General features: G+C 41.8%; 1 protein-coding gene across 2 annotated transcripts in view; it reads left to right on the plus strand.

The window, feature by feature from the left end:
* Positions 1 to 4,392: 4,392 nt before the first annotated feature.
* The window catches only part of ZNF287 (zinc finger protein 287), a 33,389-nt gene continuing 20,251 nt past the window's right edge, over positions 4,393 to 17,530 (plus strand). The window contains exons 1-5 of one of the 2 annotated variants that reach the window (XM_032280159.1): positions 4,393 to 4,653; positions 5,672 to 6,272; positions 7,588 to 7,685; positions 10,376 to 10,502; positions 10,995 to 11,081. In XM_032280159.1, coding sequence (XP_032136050.1) covers positions 5,870 to 6,272; positions 7,588 to 7,685; positions 10,376 to 10,502; positions 10,995 to 11,081 — 715 coding nt within the window. In that variant the 5' untranslated portion in view covers positions 4,393 to 4,653; positions 5,672 to 5,869. Of the gene's footprint in view, positions 4,654 to 4,731; positions 5,003 to 5,671; positions 6,273 to 7,587; positions 7,686 to 10,375; positions 10,503 to 10,994; positions 11,082 to 17,530 lie in introns of those variants that run through there. The other variant, XM_032280160.1, reaches the window with a different exon arrangement.

The following is a 17,530-nucleotide window of genomic DNA, read 5'->3' on the forward strand; positions in this document are numbered from 1 at the left end:
AGCAGCCTTGAAACTTCTGGGTACTCCCTTTTTCCCCATGTACCTAAGTAAATGGCCATAGGTACCTTTGGGTGGGAGGGGGCTGGGAAAATCATTACCGAATATATGCATGGTAGTACAATAAGGTCCTGACTTCTGGAGATTTGGCTTCTTCAGTCATAGGTTCTGGCCAGCGATCATTACATTTTCTTAGCCTCAGTTTCTTGATTATTCATGCTTTATTTCACTTGACTGTATAGACTGATTACTTCCCCTGTTGTCTGCCCGCATATCTTGTCTTTAGAGACACCATATTCTATTAATCTCCTTGAAAGTTATCTGAAAATAAAGTGCCTCTTCCCCTTTTTCTCTCCCCATCTTCCACTTTGATCATATTGCTCATTATGTGAATTGAGCTCACCTTATTTCTGAAGCCATCCTCAGGGAGCCCCAGTCTTGTAACAAATCCCCTATGGTCAGCCTCAGCTTGCAGAGGACAGCTACCACAGAGTTTATCAATGATGCTGGTGCCGCTCTCTAGCACATTCTTTATCACAGCAGATGATCTTCCAGACTTCCCAATGAAACAGACAGCTGGTAAGTATTTCAGCCTTACAAACTCTACCTATTCTAGTATACTCAGTTCCCTGAGCCTTTTAACCTCTTATTTTACCTTTTGTCAAGCAATTCTGACATTTTCTGCTTGACATGAACCATGTATTTCTCTAATCCCCATCTCCTGGCATCTTTGCCAGAGTGTTTAAATCCTGTATCACAGGAGGGTGCTTTTTTATTTTTTTATTTTTGAGGCAAATTTTACTCTTGTTGCCCAGGCTGGAGTGCCACAGCATGATCTTGGCTCACTGCAACCTCTGCCTCCCAGGTTCAAGTGATTCTCCTGCCTCAGCCTCCTGATTAGCTAGCTTTACAGGTGCCCGTCACCACGCCTGGCTAATTTTTTGTAGTTTTAGTAGAGATGGGGTTTCACCATGTTGGCCAGGCTGGTCTCCAACTCCTGACCTCAGGTGATCCACTGGCCTCGGCCTCACAAAGTGCTCAGATTATAGGCCTGAGCCACTGTGCCTGGCCAGGAGTGTGTTCCTTTTCAATAAACTCTCTGGTACTCAAATATATGTTCTATGTTCTTGATCCAGCATCCTCAGAATCCAGTCCAATACGTGCTGTCCTGGTTCCTACAGATAGACATAGACTAGGGCCTGTAGTAACTTCAGAGGATGGTTCTTTTCCTCTCTTATGCCCAGAATTTCCCCTGTTGGGTTTCTTGGCAACTTAATTCTAGTTATTGGTCTAGTGGATGGGGTAGGGGGAGGAAAGGGTAGGTAAATCCTGAGAGGGGCATGAGTTTTATTGCAGTGTAGAGGCCTCTGTCTGCACCATCTTCCAGCAAGGCAGAGCCCTAGCTTTAGACTTGGAGGACTGGGCCACTTTAACAAGCCCAGGAAATTCAGAGGGATTGGTGTTTGGAGGTGTTTGCATGCATAAATCAAATGTCCCCATCCCAAATCTCAGAGTTCTACTACTTTCCCAGCAGGATCCTGACTTGGCATAGCAAACTTGCTGGGATTTAGAATTCAATCTTAGCTGAAGTTATTATATTGCTAGAGTACTAGCAATATCATCCTGGGGACTGATTCTCAGCTGTTTTGCTGTCAGACTTCAAGAAGTCCTCTGATTCTCACATTTTCCCTTAAATTTGTTACTAATCACCATCAGCCTTTCATTGTCAATAGCCGCTGATAATAGCCATTCAATTCCATCATCTCTAGAATTATCACTTCCCCTAATGTTATAAAGATCTGAGATGTAGCATCCACCAGTGCATTCCCTTCCGTCAATATTCCACCCCAGTTCAACACCACTGACAATTTTAACAATTACATTGCTACGACCTGATATATGCTATCATTACTCTGCCAATCACAAATCCTAGGGCCCTCCCTCATTGTCAGCAAGGTGGCAGGTAACTCAGCTTCAAAATTCCGTTTTACGGCTCATGCCTGTAATCCCAACACTTTGGGAGGCCAAGGCAGGCAGATCACCTGAGGTTAGGAATTTAAGAATAGCCTGGACAAGATGGCAAACCCAGTCTCTACTAAAAAATACAAAAATTAGCTGGGTTTAGTGGCAGGCGCCTATAATCCCAGCTACTCGGGAGGCTGAGGCAGGGAGAATTGCTTGAACCCAGGAGGCAGAGGTTGCAGTGAGCTGAGATTGCGCCACTGCACTCCAGTCTGGGTGACAGAGCAAGACTCCACCTCAAAAAAAAAATCATTTTAGAGTTTGCTTTCTTAGAACAACTGCTGATACCAACTGTTATAGGACAGATTCCCTAGAAATACATTCTGTGATGGAGAACTGCATGCAAGGTAATTATTTGGTAGCGTTCTCTGGAAAAAATGCCTATGCAGGAGTGATATAAGAAGAACTGGACAGAGGAATAGGTTTAAATGCCGTGTGATTGCAACAGAGGCCTCAGTTGGTTTCACAGGAATTCTTAAGCCAAGATGACCCTTTATACAGGCTGCAAGTTGAAGACAGGGAGCCAGGTCTTTGAACCCTGCACTGAGCATTCTTTGGATATGGACTTCCCCTGGGGAGAAGATGTGACTTGTGAGAGGCAGCTCCCTGCAGCTAGGACAACTTTCAAAGAAATATTTAGCTGTGAGCCATCAGCAGCTACTCAGCCAGCAGCTGTGGGAATGGATGCCTCAGACTGGAGGCCCTGTAACTATGGTTACAGTGTAACTATAGCGTGTGTTGAATTTCCAGCTTTTGTTGTTGGTTTATGTTTTGCTCCCTACAGGTATGTCAGCTATTGCTTTGTATATTTTGAGGTCTTATTGTTAGGGACTTGCTGTATATTTATGATAAATGTATCTTTTCCATCAAACATTCTTATTTGTTCCCTTGTGATCTTCTCAAATTCTAGCATAGCTGATATTAGGATTATTATTTGTATCAGTCAGGGTTCAACCAGAAAAGCAGAACCAGTAGATATTTAAGATACTTGTGGCAAGGAGTTGCCTTACTCAATTGAGGGGGGTGACTAGGCAAGTGCAAAATCTGTAAGAGCACCTCATCAGGAAAGGCAGGCTAGAAGCTGCTGCACGCTGATGGAGAAGAAACTCCAGAGACTGTAGCCTAGCCAAGTTGACAGATCATAAGACCATCACACTCCCCAGCTTTCTTTTTGTTAGAATGTTCCTGGTGTGATGATATTAAGACTCTTTGACAGTCCTCCCCCAACCCCACAGGGTTCTGCCTCATTTGAGTCTGTGCAGGATTGTGACTGCTTTGACCAAGAGCCTGGCAGAATTGGTGCTAGGTGACTTCCAAGGCCGTGTTATAATTGGCCATTGCGCTTCTCTCTTGTTCACTGGAATGCTCACTCTTGGAGCCCAGAGCCACCACGTGATAATTCCTTCCAGCTGCCCTCAGTCCTTTATGCTGGAGAAAACACATTGAGATGCTCTGGTCAAATTCAAGCCAAGCTCGTCTTTTAACCCATCTCCTCCCAAGAGGTGGACATGTGAGTGGAAAGCCATCTTGAAAGTGCCTCCCCCCCCCCAGCCATCAAATCATCCCAACGGAGGCTACAGACAATGAGGCAAAGGCCCACTCACTCCGGTCCCTTCCAAATTCCTCACCATATTTATGAGCATAATAAGGTGATTGTTCTTCAAAACCACTAAGTTTTGGGGTGGTTTGTTAATAGAACATTATAACGGGAACACCTGGAATATGTTTTTATATCCTTTTATTTGTATGTATTTTTGTTTTGTGTCTCTTAGAAATAACAGCTGCTCGGGAGGCTGAGACGGGAGAATCACTGGAACCCAGGAGACGGAGGTTGAACTAAGTCGAGATCGCGCCATTGCACTCCAACCTGGGTGACAGAGCGAGACTCTGTCTCAAAAAAAAAAAAAAAAAAAAAAAAGAAGAAAGAAAAATGGGTCCCCCCTCCCCAATCTGAGAGTCTCAGAATCAAATTCCTGAGGAGGAAGTGAGAACCTTTAACAGTTAACATGTATGCACAGTAAAGCCCGAAACCGCACGTTAGGTCTTTCTGCCTTTAGACACGCATGTTGCCTGCCCATTCTTCCTCTAGGAAATCTGGCACCGGGTTTTTTCTGGGTAATAAGAGAGGGGCTTTAACTCCCTAGCGCTCCTCCAGCTGCTGGAATCTCCCCGGCCTCCAACACTTCTGCTAGACCTGCGTCTGCCCAGGGAAACTTTGAAGTTCCCTTCGGAACCTCGCAGGCTGACAAGCAAGTCAGAGAGATGGGTGGAGGAGGTTGCCATGGAGACAGGTCCAGGGCCAGAGACGCGGGAGGGGGAGGCCGCAGGTCGGGCTCCGATTGGCTCTGCGGGCGCGCAGCGTTCCCCCGGCGCACATGCGCAGTGGCGCCGAGGCGAGGTCGCGGCGAAGCAGAGGCGCTGGGGCTTCTGGGCCGGGTTTCCCAGGACCGGGCTGGAACGTGCAGCTCCTGGCCGGGCCACGCTCTGCTTTGCGGGGAAGGGAAGTGGCGGAGCCCGAGGACCCGCTGCCGCGCGGGACTGAGCCCGCCACGCAGGCGCCCGTGCCAGCGCCGCCATTGTTGCCTGTGGCCTTAGGGCCGCTCCGGCTGCCCGTCGGCCGGGTCCCAGCGACAGGTATTGATGTCCGGGCGCCGCGCGCGAGTGTCCGCGCGGTCAGTGACAGCCCGAGCCCGTCCACGCGCGGGCGCCTGTGCTCGTGGCCTGCGGGAGGGCAAAGACGGGGTGGAGGCTGCTGTGGGCCCAGTCCCAGCGTTGCGTGTCGCAGGGTCCCCTACTCCCCCGCTGCCCTCGACCTCGACCCTGCGGCTGAGGAGGAGTAAGAGGCAAAAGGACTTGGCCGGGAAGGGGCGGCGACAGGAGGCCAGGCGAGGCTGTCGCATCTCCTTTGCAGGGCCTTGTAAACAGTTGGCTTTGGCAGCACGACTGTGCCTGAGCAGAGCTCGGAGCTGCAGCCTGGGCACAGGTAGTGTCTGTTCTCCAGATCAGGCCAGTTCTAACGTTGCCTTCGAGAATCCTGGTTTCGAATATATCCTTAAGGAACTGTCTCCTGTAGACGCACGTAAAGGGCTTCACGTCGCACCAACCTCTTCTACTCTTTTCCAGTCCAACCCGCTGTCTTCCCAGCCCTTTGATAGTGACAAGCTAGAGTCGGCTGGCATTAACATGCAAAGCAGATAAATGGCTCGCCCTTTCCCTTGACAGTTCCCTTGGGAACCTTGAGCACTGTATTAAGAAGAAATTCTCCTAGTTTCTTCCAAGTAACAGATTTGCTCTGTTATTATCGAGAGCCAGTTCAGTCATTACAGCTTCTGTAACATCAGTGACTAAAATAATGAAACTATTTTGTCTATAAAAATGTTTAATTTTGTTTCAATAGATTAGAAGTTTAATGTGTCATTTTGCTTAGATTGTTTGAGTCATTGCCTCTGACACTACTTTTTTAATAGCAGCTCCATCCCCCACTAACCCCAAGCAGATTGCAGCTCCCTTACAAGTCTAAGGATATAGGGGAGAAAAACAAGGTGAAGCTTACGTTTGTTCATCTAAGCACACTGCGAGTGTTTCTGTGTGTATATATGTATAGTAGAGCATGCAAGAATTCTTGACCTTGTGGTCCCTGCTTGTGTTTCAGGGTCTCTTATCCATCCCTGCAAGTTCTGGGCTCAGAATTTGTCACTAAGGCTGCTAACTCTACCTTGATTCTGTTCTGCCCTCGGCTGCAGCAGCCTTTGATATAGTGTCCTTGTGACTCTAGCATGAGACTTCAAGCAGTTGCCTCACTACTGGAGAAATAAAGGATATTGCCAGATTGACTCACCTGTCTGTAGCAATGTTAGTCTCAAGCAAGAGGATGAACAGCTCTTCACGTTCCCAAATCCTTCTAAGGTGGAAGTCAGACAAGGCTCAGAGTGGACCCTACCATGTTGAGAAGGAAATCCTTACTTCGAGATTCTTGCGTGACACTGAGACCTGTCGACAGAATTTTAGGAATTTTCCATACCCAGACCTGGCTGGTCCTCGAAAGGCATTGAGTCAACTCCGAGAGCTCTGCCTTAAGTGGCTGAGACCTGAGATTCACTCAAAGGAACAAATTTTGGAACTGCTGGTGCTGGAGCAATTCCTGACCATCCTGCCTGGTGAGGTTAGGACTTGGGTAAAGTCCCAATATCCAGAGAGCAGCGAGGAAGCAGTGACTCTGGTGGAGGATTTGACTCAGATTCTAGAAGAGGAAGGTGAGAATCATAGAGCAGAGAGGGGAGGAATCCCTGGGTGGTTAAAGAAGACAACTAGCACATCTGAGCAGCTCTTTAAAGAAATTGGGGAGAACACTGAGAGGTCCAGGATGCATTTTTTAAAAAGAAAGAAATTGGGGAGAACGAAGTTCAGTGAGTCAGAACAAGGCTTTAACATGAGCTCCATCCTGCATCGTGTTCTCCTTCCAGATTGGTTGGGAGCAAACACACATTATCTAAACCCCCCTGGAAAAATATCTTGAAAGAGTGACCAGGCGCAACCAAATTACCACTGTGTGAGCCTTCAGAAAGTATCTGCAGAGGTTTGCACCATTCTACTAACAAATCATTTGTTTTGTGAATAGAATTTTACAATAAAATACTTCCAGTAAAGGAAGAAAGGGTTGAGAAAACATCCCTTTATTAAGAGACAACTCACAAAATTAATATCACATAAGGATTTAGTTAAAATGTGAATTTTGGGCCGGGTGCGGTAGCTCACGCCTGTAATCCCAGCACTTTGGGAGGCTGAGGTGGGCAGATCTCCTGAGATCAGGAATTCCAGACCAGCCTGACCAATATGGTGAAACCCTGTTGCTACTATAAATACAAAAATTAGTCAGGCGTATAGCACAAGCCTGTAGTCCCAGCTGCTCGGGAGGCTGAGGCAGGAGAATCACTTGAACCTGAGAAGCAGAGGTTGCAGTGAGCCCAGATTACTCCACTGCACTCCAGTCTGGGTAACAGAGCAAGGCTCTTTCTCAAAAATAAAAAAAAAAAAAAAAAAAAGCCAGGTATGGTGGCTCACACCTGTAATCCCAGCACTTTGGGAGGCTGAGGCAGGCAGATCGCGAGGTCAGAAGTTCCAGACCAGCCTGACCAAAATGCTGAAACCCCGTCTCTACCAAAAATACAAAAATTAGCCGGGCATGGTGGTGCGAGCCTTAGTCCCAACTACTCAGGAGGCTGAGGCAGGAGAATCACTTGAGCCCAGGAGGCAGAGGTTGCAGTGAGCTGAGATCGCACCACTGTACTCCAGCCTGGGCGACAGAGCGAGACTCCATCTCAAAAAAAAAAAAAAAAAAAGTGAATTTTGTTCATACTTTTAAGATTTTTAGAGCAAGCTTGTTTTCAAAGTCTGTTTTGATGTCTTAGGACAAGTCATTGGCCCTTTCCTCTGATGCTTTGAGGTAGGAGTGCTGTTTTTGGTTTCCTTCTTCTCAATTTAAGAAAGTGTAGGCATCCATTTGGTGAGGGGTTTCCTAAGCTATTCAAAAAGGACTAATCTCCTTCATGACCTCTTTCTCTTCTCTAGCTCCTCAAAACTCTACCCTTTCCCAAGATACCCCAGAGGAAGACCCCAGAGGAAAACATGCTTTCCAGGCAGGGTGGCTAAATGACTTGGTGACCAAAGTGAGTTTGTCTGTCTTTTCTAATTTTAAAATGCCTTCTTAGTGTGTGAGGACATTTTCTGTCCTGGCCCTGTAACTACTGTGCCCCCAAAAGCTCTATCAAGGACTTAAGCCTCAGTTTCTCTCCTATGTTGTCTTTGTCTGTTAATGTAGGTAAATGTACAGTAAAGAAAAGGGGCTTCCATTGCCTTCCCTTGATGCATCTTTCCTTACTTTGACTTTGTCAACAATATCACATATGGGATACGGGATTGACCTCCACAGCCAGATGGATTTAGGTTTTGGTTCCTGACTCTACCACTGAAACTGCAGTTTGAGACAAGAAACTTAACCACTCTTAGCCTGAGTTATTCTATTCTCATAAATAGAATTTATCTCTTAGATTGTGAGTATTAAATTTTATGAGACTTGTAGTTGGGCTGGATTACAGTTAAGCAATTAATAGACAATTGTTGCTATTATTTTTCCTCATTACCCACGTAGTTAAAGGCCATGCATTCTGTGATATTACTGTTGATCATGAGTCCGTATATATTTTTGAGACAGAGTCTCACTCTATCACCCAGGCTGGAGTGTAGTGGCATGATCTTGGCTCACTGTAGCCTCCACCTCCTGGGTTTAAGCAATTTTTGTGCCACAGCCTCTGGAGTAGCTGGGGTTACAGGTGCATGCCACCACGCCAGGCTAATTTTTGCATTTCTAGTAGAGACAGGGTTTCGCCATTGTTTGTCAGACTGGTCTTGAACTCCTGACCTCAGGTAACCCAACCACCTTGGCCTCCCAAAGTGCTGGGATTACAGGCATGAGCCACCACACCCGGCCATGAATCTAAATTTTACAGAATAGCAACTTCAGCTACCTTAAGATAAATACACTGTAAAACTATAACTGGTTTTTCTGAAATTGGAAAGCCTTTGGTAACTAAGTTAAAATGATTATTCATTGATGATGTGAACCTTTACCTGCAAAACCTAACAAAATCAGGGGAAAAACTGTTAAAAAACACTAATAAAAATGGGATAAAATGACTCTACAGAAAATGACATGAAAAAAGTAATCACATATATATATACATATATAAACACACACACACATACACACATATATATACACACATGTAGAAATCAGATAGGTGATAAAATGAAATAAATGCTTCCAGTATCAAAACCCCCCAAAAAGCTTAAAATATGTAAAACTAAGCATAATATAAATATTATATAAATATTGTAATACTTTCATGTCTAATATTTTGTAGAACATGAAAGAAACCTTGTATATTATAAAGTCATCAGTCCTCCCTAAGTTATAAACCTAATAAAATTTTTAAATCTCAGTATGATTTAAAAGAAAAAAAAATTTTAAGAGATGGGATCTCACTGTGTTGCCCAGGCTGTTCTTAAATTCTGGTCTCAAAGTGATCCTCCTGCCTTGGCTTCCCAAAGTGCTAGGATTATAGGCATGAGCCACCACACCTGGCCTCCTTTCATACAGTTATATGAAAAAGTAAACGTGTGGCTGGGCACGGTGGCTCACGCCTGTCATCTCAGCTGTCAACCCAGCACTTTGGGAGGCTGAGGAGGGTGAATCACCTGAGATCAGGAGTTTGAAACCAGCCTGGCTGATGTGGCAAAACCCTATCTCTACTAAAAATACAAAAATCAGTTGGGTGTGGTGGCTCATGGCTATAATCCCAGCTACTTGGGAAGCCAGTGCACTCTAGCCGGGTGACAGAGCAAGACCTCATCTCAAAAAAACAAAGAGAAGCATGTAAAATAATATTACATTTTTAACAAAAGAAGAGCAAACAAGAAAGGCACTAACCTTAACAGACTGTGAAATGTATCTAACAGTACAGCAATTCAACACTGTGTTTATTGTATTTTTAAAAAGAAAGACTGCATTTAATCATAGAACACATAAAACTATCTTAACATTTTAATTATAACATGTTGGATTTATTCTTAAAGCATAGCTTGAAAAGCAAATCATTCAACTCTATGTCATCTGTGTTTAAAATTTAAAACTCAAGCTAGGCATGGCGGGTCACTCCTGTAATCCCAACACTTTGGGAAGCTGAGGTGAAGGAGCACTTGAGTTCAGGAGTTTGAGAACAGCCTGGGCAGCATAGCAAAATCCCATTTCTACACAAAAATTTAAAAATTAGCCAGATGTGGTGATGCACACCTGTAGTCCCAGCTACTTGGGAGGGTGAGGTGAGAGGATCACTTCTGCCCCGGACCTCGAGGCTGCAGTGAACAATGATTGCACCATTACACTCCAGCCCAGGTGACCAAGTAAGACCCTGTCTCTTTTAAAAATGATAAAAATAAATATTTTCCTTTTAAAAATGGAGCTGTCACCAATGCATGCACTAGTCCAGCACAAGCGACAGAGACCGTTTCTTTTAAAAATAATAAGCCTTTTCTTTTTAAAAAACAGAGCTGCCACCAATGCATGCACGAGTGCCAAGTGAAAATAAATTCCACTCTATTTTCAGACTTCCTTTTAGGGTTATGGAGAGATGCTGTGGCGCTGTCCATATGTTGGGGGAGGTTTTGACTAGACAACTTCTAGGATCCTACTAAAGCTTAAGATTCTGTGACACTCCCCCAGCATACATACACCCAGTGTTATAAGTGTCCCCTTTGCCATTAGTTCTTGAACTGAGTTAAGTTACGTTTGATATTTTAGGAATCAATGACATTCAAAGATGTGGCTGTAGACATCACCCAGGAGGACTGGGAGTTAATGCGTCCTGTACAAAAGGAATTATACAAGACTGTGACGTTACAGAACTATTGGAACATGGTTTCTCTGGGTAAGAATCATTTACAGCCCTCTTCCTCCTAGCCTGTCCATCAGGGTATCTTTCTTACACCTGTTGTTAAAAATGGGTTGGGCCTCACACATGCTTAGCTAAAAATGGGGTCTAGAAATAAATGTTGTTCCTCATTCTATCACAAAAGCAACTATTTTACTCCCATTTCCCAAATGAAAGGTTTTTAAGTGAGAAAACATTGGAAACAGATGCACAGCTTTATAGTGCTGCCACGCGATGCTGCCTTGCTAGGTCTTTGCTACTCTAAGGGAAGGTTTCTTCCTCCATGATCTCCGTGCACATATCCTCTTCAGTGACAGGAAATTTTTATCCTATCTCCGGAAAGGACAACAACCAAAATCCTAATTCTTTTATTAGATCATGTCCATGAACTATTGTTTTCCATTCTCCCAGATATGTAGAAGTTTGGTAATAAAACTTCAAGCAACTGTTTATCTCCAGGATAAAATTTATTATATTCCTCCTGAACAGGACTTACAGTGTACAGACCAACTGTGATTCCCATATTGGAAGAACCATGGATGGTGATAAAAGAAATTTTAGAAGGCCCTAGTCCAGGTGAGAAACAAAAAAGCACATGAGCTTCTTTGCGTTTCAGAATCTATATCCTAAGTGTGGTGAGATATGCTTTTTAAATATGATCAGCTTACTTTCTGCAAAGGCATTCAAGCCTGTCAAGAACACTAAGCTGTCTGGCATTGCTTCCTTATGGAGGTCTCTTCAGGAAGAGTTTCCAAGCAACACTATTAGACCTTTCCCCTGTGTCTCTTCTCATTTTCTCATTCTACATGACCTCTAGATCCCATCTCTTAGAGCTTTGTATAGGGCTTTCATTGTGCCATTTTCCCCTTCCTCTATGTTTAAACATACATGAATGCCCCCTAAAAATTTCAATGTTAAACCTTCTTCTTTTTGAGTTTCTTTTATTCTGTTCACTGACAAATTCCTACATCCCCTGCCTTCATCTTTTGTAAAACATTCCTTCCTTATTTTTAAATTATTTAAAAATATAATATATTCATAAGATTCAAAATTCTTAAAAATGTGTAAAGCAAAATATATATAAAATGCCCCACCTGAGTATCATATTTACCTAGTTCCTCCATCTCCCCAGCATGTGACTGCTGTAGAAGTCTGTCCTCCCACATAAGTAGAAGTCAGGTAATAAAGTGTGAACAATTGTTGTCTCCAGGTTAAAGTTGTGGCAATAAGCAGTTATTTGAAATGTTTATTATGCTTTGGATTTTTTACATATGAAGTCAATATAAAAATAGTTTTTCTCCATTTCTAATATGAATGGTAGCATATTATACATACTGTTTTGTACCTTGCTTTTTAACTTAACAGTATGTCTTGAAAAGCCTTCCAAATGAGTATATAAAGAGCTTCCTCATTGCTTTTTTTATATCTTCATCATATTTTTATTATTGAACTTGTTTCTTATTCATGGACTTTTTCATTCTCATTCCTTGCTTCTTCCCTCTGCAATAACTTCATTTAAAAGACTTAAAACCTACACATGCATAATACATTCATCACTTATGTATTGTCTACCTGGAATCACTAATTATCATCATTTAACCACTTTTGCTGTATCTCTATACAAAGGTTTTTGCACTGAACCATTTTACAGTTAGTTACAGGCATCATGACAACCCCTAAATATCTCTTAAGAACATGAACATTTTTCTACATAAACATGATACCATTCTCTCACTCTAGATATTTAACATTTATGTGAGTGTTATTAAATGTATAGTCAAATATTCAGATTTTCCCAACTGTCCCAAAAACATCCTTGATAGATGTTTTTCTCCCCAGTACAGGATCCAGTCAGGAATCACATGTTCTCCTTGCTTATCTCCTATCTTTAGTCCTTTTTAACAGAGAAATGTTCCCCAGACTTTTTTCTGTTTTTAAAAAAGTCTTTCATTACACCGACATTTTTTAAAGGATCCAAGCCAGTTTTGTTTCTTTTTTTAATAACCTACAGTTTAGATTTGCCTCATTGTTTCCTAAAGATAGTCAGGTTAAACATTCTGCCAAGAATATTTGAAAGGTGATGTGTATCTTCCATTGCATTTCTTCAGGAGGTACATAATGGTAATTTGTCTCATCATTGGAGATGCTCAGTTTGCTTAAGGTGGTGTCTACAAAGTCTCTCCTCTTTAAAGGTGCATTCTTTGTGACTAATAAGTAGTCTGTGGAGTGATACTTTGCAGTCACATGACTATTCCTTGATAATTCTTTACTTAAATTTTTTAGCATCCATTTGATGGTCTTTGTAATATTATATTGCTGGTTGCAAAATGGTGATTTTCTTTTTCTTTTTCTTTTTCTTTTTTTTTTTGAGACTGAGTTTTGCTCTTGGTGCCCAGGCTGGTGTGCAATGGCATGATCTCCTCTCACTGCAACCTCCACCTCCTGGGTTCAAGCAATTCTACTGCCTCAGCCTCTGCAGTAGCTGGGATTATAGGCACATGCCACCACATCCAGCTAATTTGTATATTTTTAGTAGAAATGAGGTTTCACCATGTTGGCCAGGCTGGTCTTGAATCCTGATCTCAGGTGATCCTCCCGCCGTGGCCTCCCAAAGTGCTGGGATTATAGGCATGAGCCACTGCCTCCAGCCACAAAATGGTGATTTTCTAATTCAGTCATCTTTTCTAAATGATTAATAGCATTCTTCATTAAAGAACAGCCCTTCTGGCTGGGCGTGGTGGCTCTCACTTGTAATCCTAGCACCTTGGGAGGCCGAGGTGGGTGGATCATGAGGTTAGGAGTTCGAGACCAGCCAACACTGTGAAACCCCATCTCTACTAAAACTACAAAAATTAGCTGGGTGTGGTGGCAGGCACCTGTAACCCAGCTAATTGGGAGGCTGAAACAGAAGAATCACTTGAACCTGGGAGGCAGAGGCAGAGGTTGCAGTGAGCCAAGGTTGCACCACTGCACGACCTGGACTACAGAGCTAGACTTTGTCTCAAAAAAATAGCTCTTCCTCCCCCACCCCATTTTTATGTATATACCACTGTGAACTAATGGAAAATTTAAAAATTCAATGTATTATTAGTCAGCCAGGCACAGTGGCTCACTCCCATAATCCGAACACTTTAGGAGGCCAAGGCAGGTGGATCACTTGAGGTCAGGAGTTTGAGACCAGCCTGGCCAACACAGTAAAACCCTGTCTTTACTAAAAACAATAATAATAATAATAATAGAAAAATTAGCTGGGCATGGTGGTGCATGCTTGTAGTCCCAACTACTCGAGAGGCCGAGGCAGGAGAATCACTTGGACTAGGGAGGTGGAGATTGCAGTGAGCCAAGATTGCGCTACTGCACTGCAGCCTGGGCAACATAGCGAGACTCTGTCTTAAAGAAAAAAGTGTGTGTGTGTGTGTGTGTGTGTGTGTGTATCTATTATTAGTCCATTAATTCCAGTTTTTACATTTTGTGTTTTTGATGCTCAGTTGTCCCAAATTTGGGCACCCCGACATTAAAAGAAGTTCAGCATCTTTTTGACATGTCCCAATAAGTTTTCAACCATTTCCTTGCTTTCTGGCAAAGCCAGATGTTCTTTAGGCTCACCTTATGCTTACCTTAGACTTGGAATTTCTCCAAGGAACGCTGATTCATTTTAGTACGGAATGGTACTAAAAAACTAAGATCTGGGCCATAAATGTATTCACTGTTTATTCAGTGTGAATACATTTATGTATATATTTCTATATAGTTTTTTACTTCTGAGCCATGTGTGACTTCTGAGCCATAAATGTATTCACATTGCTTCTGTTCAGTGGATAGAGCTAGGAAGTATGTGTGTGTGTTAGTTATTTTAAGTCATGAGTTCATACTTAAACTCCAATTAAAATCTAACACTACAAGGATATTCCATTTTATATATTCCCATATTCCATTTTGTATCTCCTTTCTCATACAATGAATAATCTGGTTTCCAATAACATCAGTATATTTACTTATTTGCTATATCATATGTTACGCACAAAAATAGTTTCAAATTTATATCAGTACTACTACCAATAGAAACAGTCTAGAAAGTTTAAGATTTCTTTGAAGTCTTTTTTGTTCTTAAATTATATACCACTAAGAATAGTGTTTTCTTGCTTTTAAAAATTGTTTTTAATTTACATTTTTGAGTATGTAAAAATAGTAACATGGCTCAGAAGTCAAAAACTATATAGAAAGGTATACATTTCTATTCCCTCTGCCCTCTTCCCACCTACTCCCAAAAGGTAACCATGATCATCGGTTTCTGGTGAATCCTTCCAATGTTTCTCTTTGCAAAAATAAGTTATTAATACATTATCTTCTTTTGCAGACAGAAGAAGCATACTATGTATATTCTTGCATCTTGCTTTGTTATTCCATTTTTTATTTTATTATTTTATTTTATTTTATTTTATTGCTATTGTTGAGACAGAGTCTCACTCTTGTCACACAAGCTGGAGTGCAGTGGTGTCATCATGGCTCACTGTAACCTCCATCTCCTGCGTTCAAGCTATCTTTCCACCTCAGCCTCCTGAGTAGCTGGGACTACAGGTGTGTGCCACCACACCCAGATAATTTTTGCATTTTTTGCAGAGGCAGGGTCTTGCCATGTTTCCAATGCTGGTCTCAATTTCTGGACTCAAGCGATCTGCCTACGTTGGCCTCCAGTGCTGAGATCACAGGTGTAAGCCACACCTCCCAGCCATTACTCCATTTTTAAAATCTAAAACACTGACTTTTTGTATGTCCATCAACATGGATGCTAATATACAACAATAATGACAGATATGATATGGCCAGGCACAGTGGCTCACACCTGTAACCCCAGCACTTTGGGAGGCTGAGGCAGGCAGATCGTTTGAACTCAGAAATTTGAGACAAGCCTGGCAACATAGTGAGACCTATCTCTACTGAAAATTTTTTTTAGTTAACTGGTCGTGGTGATACATGACTATAATCCCAGCTACTAAGGAGGCTGAAGTGAGAGGAAACAGGCCCGGGAGATCAAGGCTGCAATGAGCCAAGATCACACCACTATATTCCCACCTGGGTGACACGGCAAGACCCTGTATAGAAAAAAAAAGAAAGATATACTACCTTAGAGTGAATTGTTTCACTTTTTTTAAAAAGTAACTTTGGTCATTAGGTATTTAAAGGGTCATAAACTTTAAAAGCTAATTCTTCTCTATAATTTATGGCCTTATATGCCTTAGTTTGAAAAATACAAAATATACCTACAGTACACCAAATTCTCTGGGGAACAAATTCACCACACTCAGGACACTGAGAAAACATACATAGTGTAATGGATATAAGCCTAGACTAGAGTCAGGATAATCTTCTGGGTGATGCTTGCAGTCTGAAATCACTTTAACTTCTCAATATCAAGAGTTTTTTGGATTATCAGAGAGCACAAATTTGGGCTGTGAATCCTGAAGAAAGGGCAATGTATGGTTATACATATGGAGAGGGGAGATTTTTCTCCCTCCAAAGAGTACCAAGACTGAGAAAGACAGTTTCTTTTTTCCTTCTGTAGAGTTGAGATTTTGAGGTTTTGTTTTTCTAGCCTAGCATGTTCTTATATCATGTGTAATCCTCTGTTCAAGGGACTGCTGTCAGCCTCCTCTCCTGGGCTGGGCCCCAGGCTTTGTCTTCTGGCCCCAGAGTCCCTTGTACCCTCAAAGTGGAAGCTTAAGCTCATCAAACATGATCGAGGAGCTAGCTCAGGCAGTCAACTTGAGCTGTTACTTACGTCTTGCCTTCCTGCTTTTACTTAATTTTTGGCCTGTGAAGCTTTTGCTTTCTTGCCAGCTTAAAGATATATAGTAAGTTGAATCAAGCTTTGGTTAGGGTACTTCAGGAGGTAGGTTAGTCACACTTCAGGAAATGGAAACTTTGGTAATTAACAAACAGATTAGTAGTGTTGGTTCGATGGCCATTACTGTCCCATGTCTTTTATGGTTGTTTTATGTTTATATTTTATGGTTTATAGTTCTTTATACAGTACTTTGCCATTCTTTGAGGTCAAGTCACACCTCCCCCGCTTCCCTTGATTACCTGAGTCAACATTAATCTCCTCTATTTAGAAATATTATGCCACTTTTGTCCTTATTAACCAACAGATAAAACTTCTAACCAATCCTTTCTGGTTTTAGTGATAAACACATATTTAAGCCCTGCTTAATGATCTGTTTCAGAATTTTTAGTAAACTAATTTGTTTAAAACTGTGCATTTATAGTAGCAATTTATTCATGATTATCATTTAGTCTTGCCATTTTAAGCTTATTAATTATAACTTTACTTTTCAGTTAGTTACAATCTGTCATAGGTTGATACTGATTACATAGAAGTTGAACTCAACGTCTGGTATTATCTCATCTTTTTTGTATATAGTCACACCTACTTGTACAGTCCATTCACATTCTCATTTTTTTCTGGGGAGGGGAATAACAAATCCTGGTTTGAGAAAGTTCATAATTTTTTTTCTTTCATAAAAGTAACCACTATTTTCCATTTTTAAAAATTTTTTTCTTATTTTGCTACATCTACTGGAATGGAATATAACTACTTACTAGTACTAAATAGCAATAAAAGTAATATAGCAAATTTATTGAAAATTAGAAACGAGAAAACCCATAATATCATTATTAGCATTTTGGTAATCTTTTTCCACTTCTGATGTGTTTTCATGCTTGTTATGATACTTGTTTCATTTAACGTCACTCCTAAACATTTCTGATGTAAACTATGATTTTGTATTTGAATAAAAGTTTTAAAAAGTAGTTCGTAAATTCAAGCAGTACAAGGAAGCAAATAATAAGTGTCCCTCTTCCTTCAGTCATGACCGGGACCTTCTCCCCTTAGATTATTTGTGTGTGTGTGTGTGTCTGTCTGTCTGTCTGTCTTATGTCTGTCTGTAACACAAATAACGTATCTTTACACAGATAGGATCTTGCTCCACTTTTTTTATTACACCTGCTTTTTTTTTTCGCTTAGT

Source organism: Sapajus apella, unplaced genomic scaffold (genome assembly GCF_009761245.1).
Source record: "Sapajus apella isolate SASKATOON/1434 unplaced genomic scaffold, GSC_monkey_1.0 scaffold12, whole genome shotgun sequence".
NCBI classification, from domain to species: domain Eukaryota; kingdom Metazoa; phylum Chordata; class Mammalia; order Primates; family Cebidae; genus Sapajus; species Sapajus apella.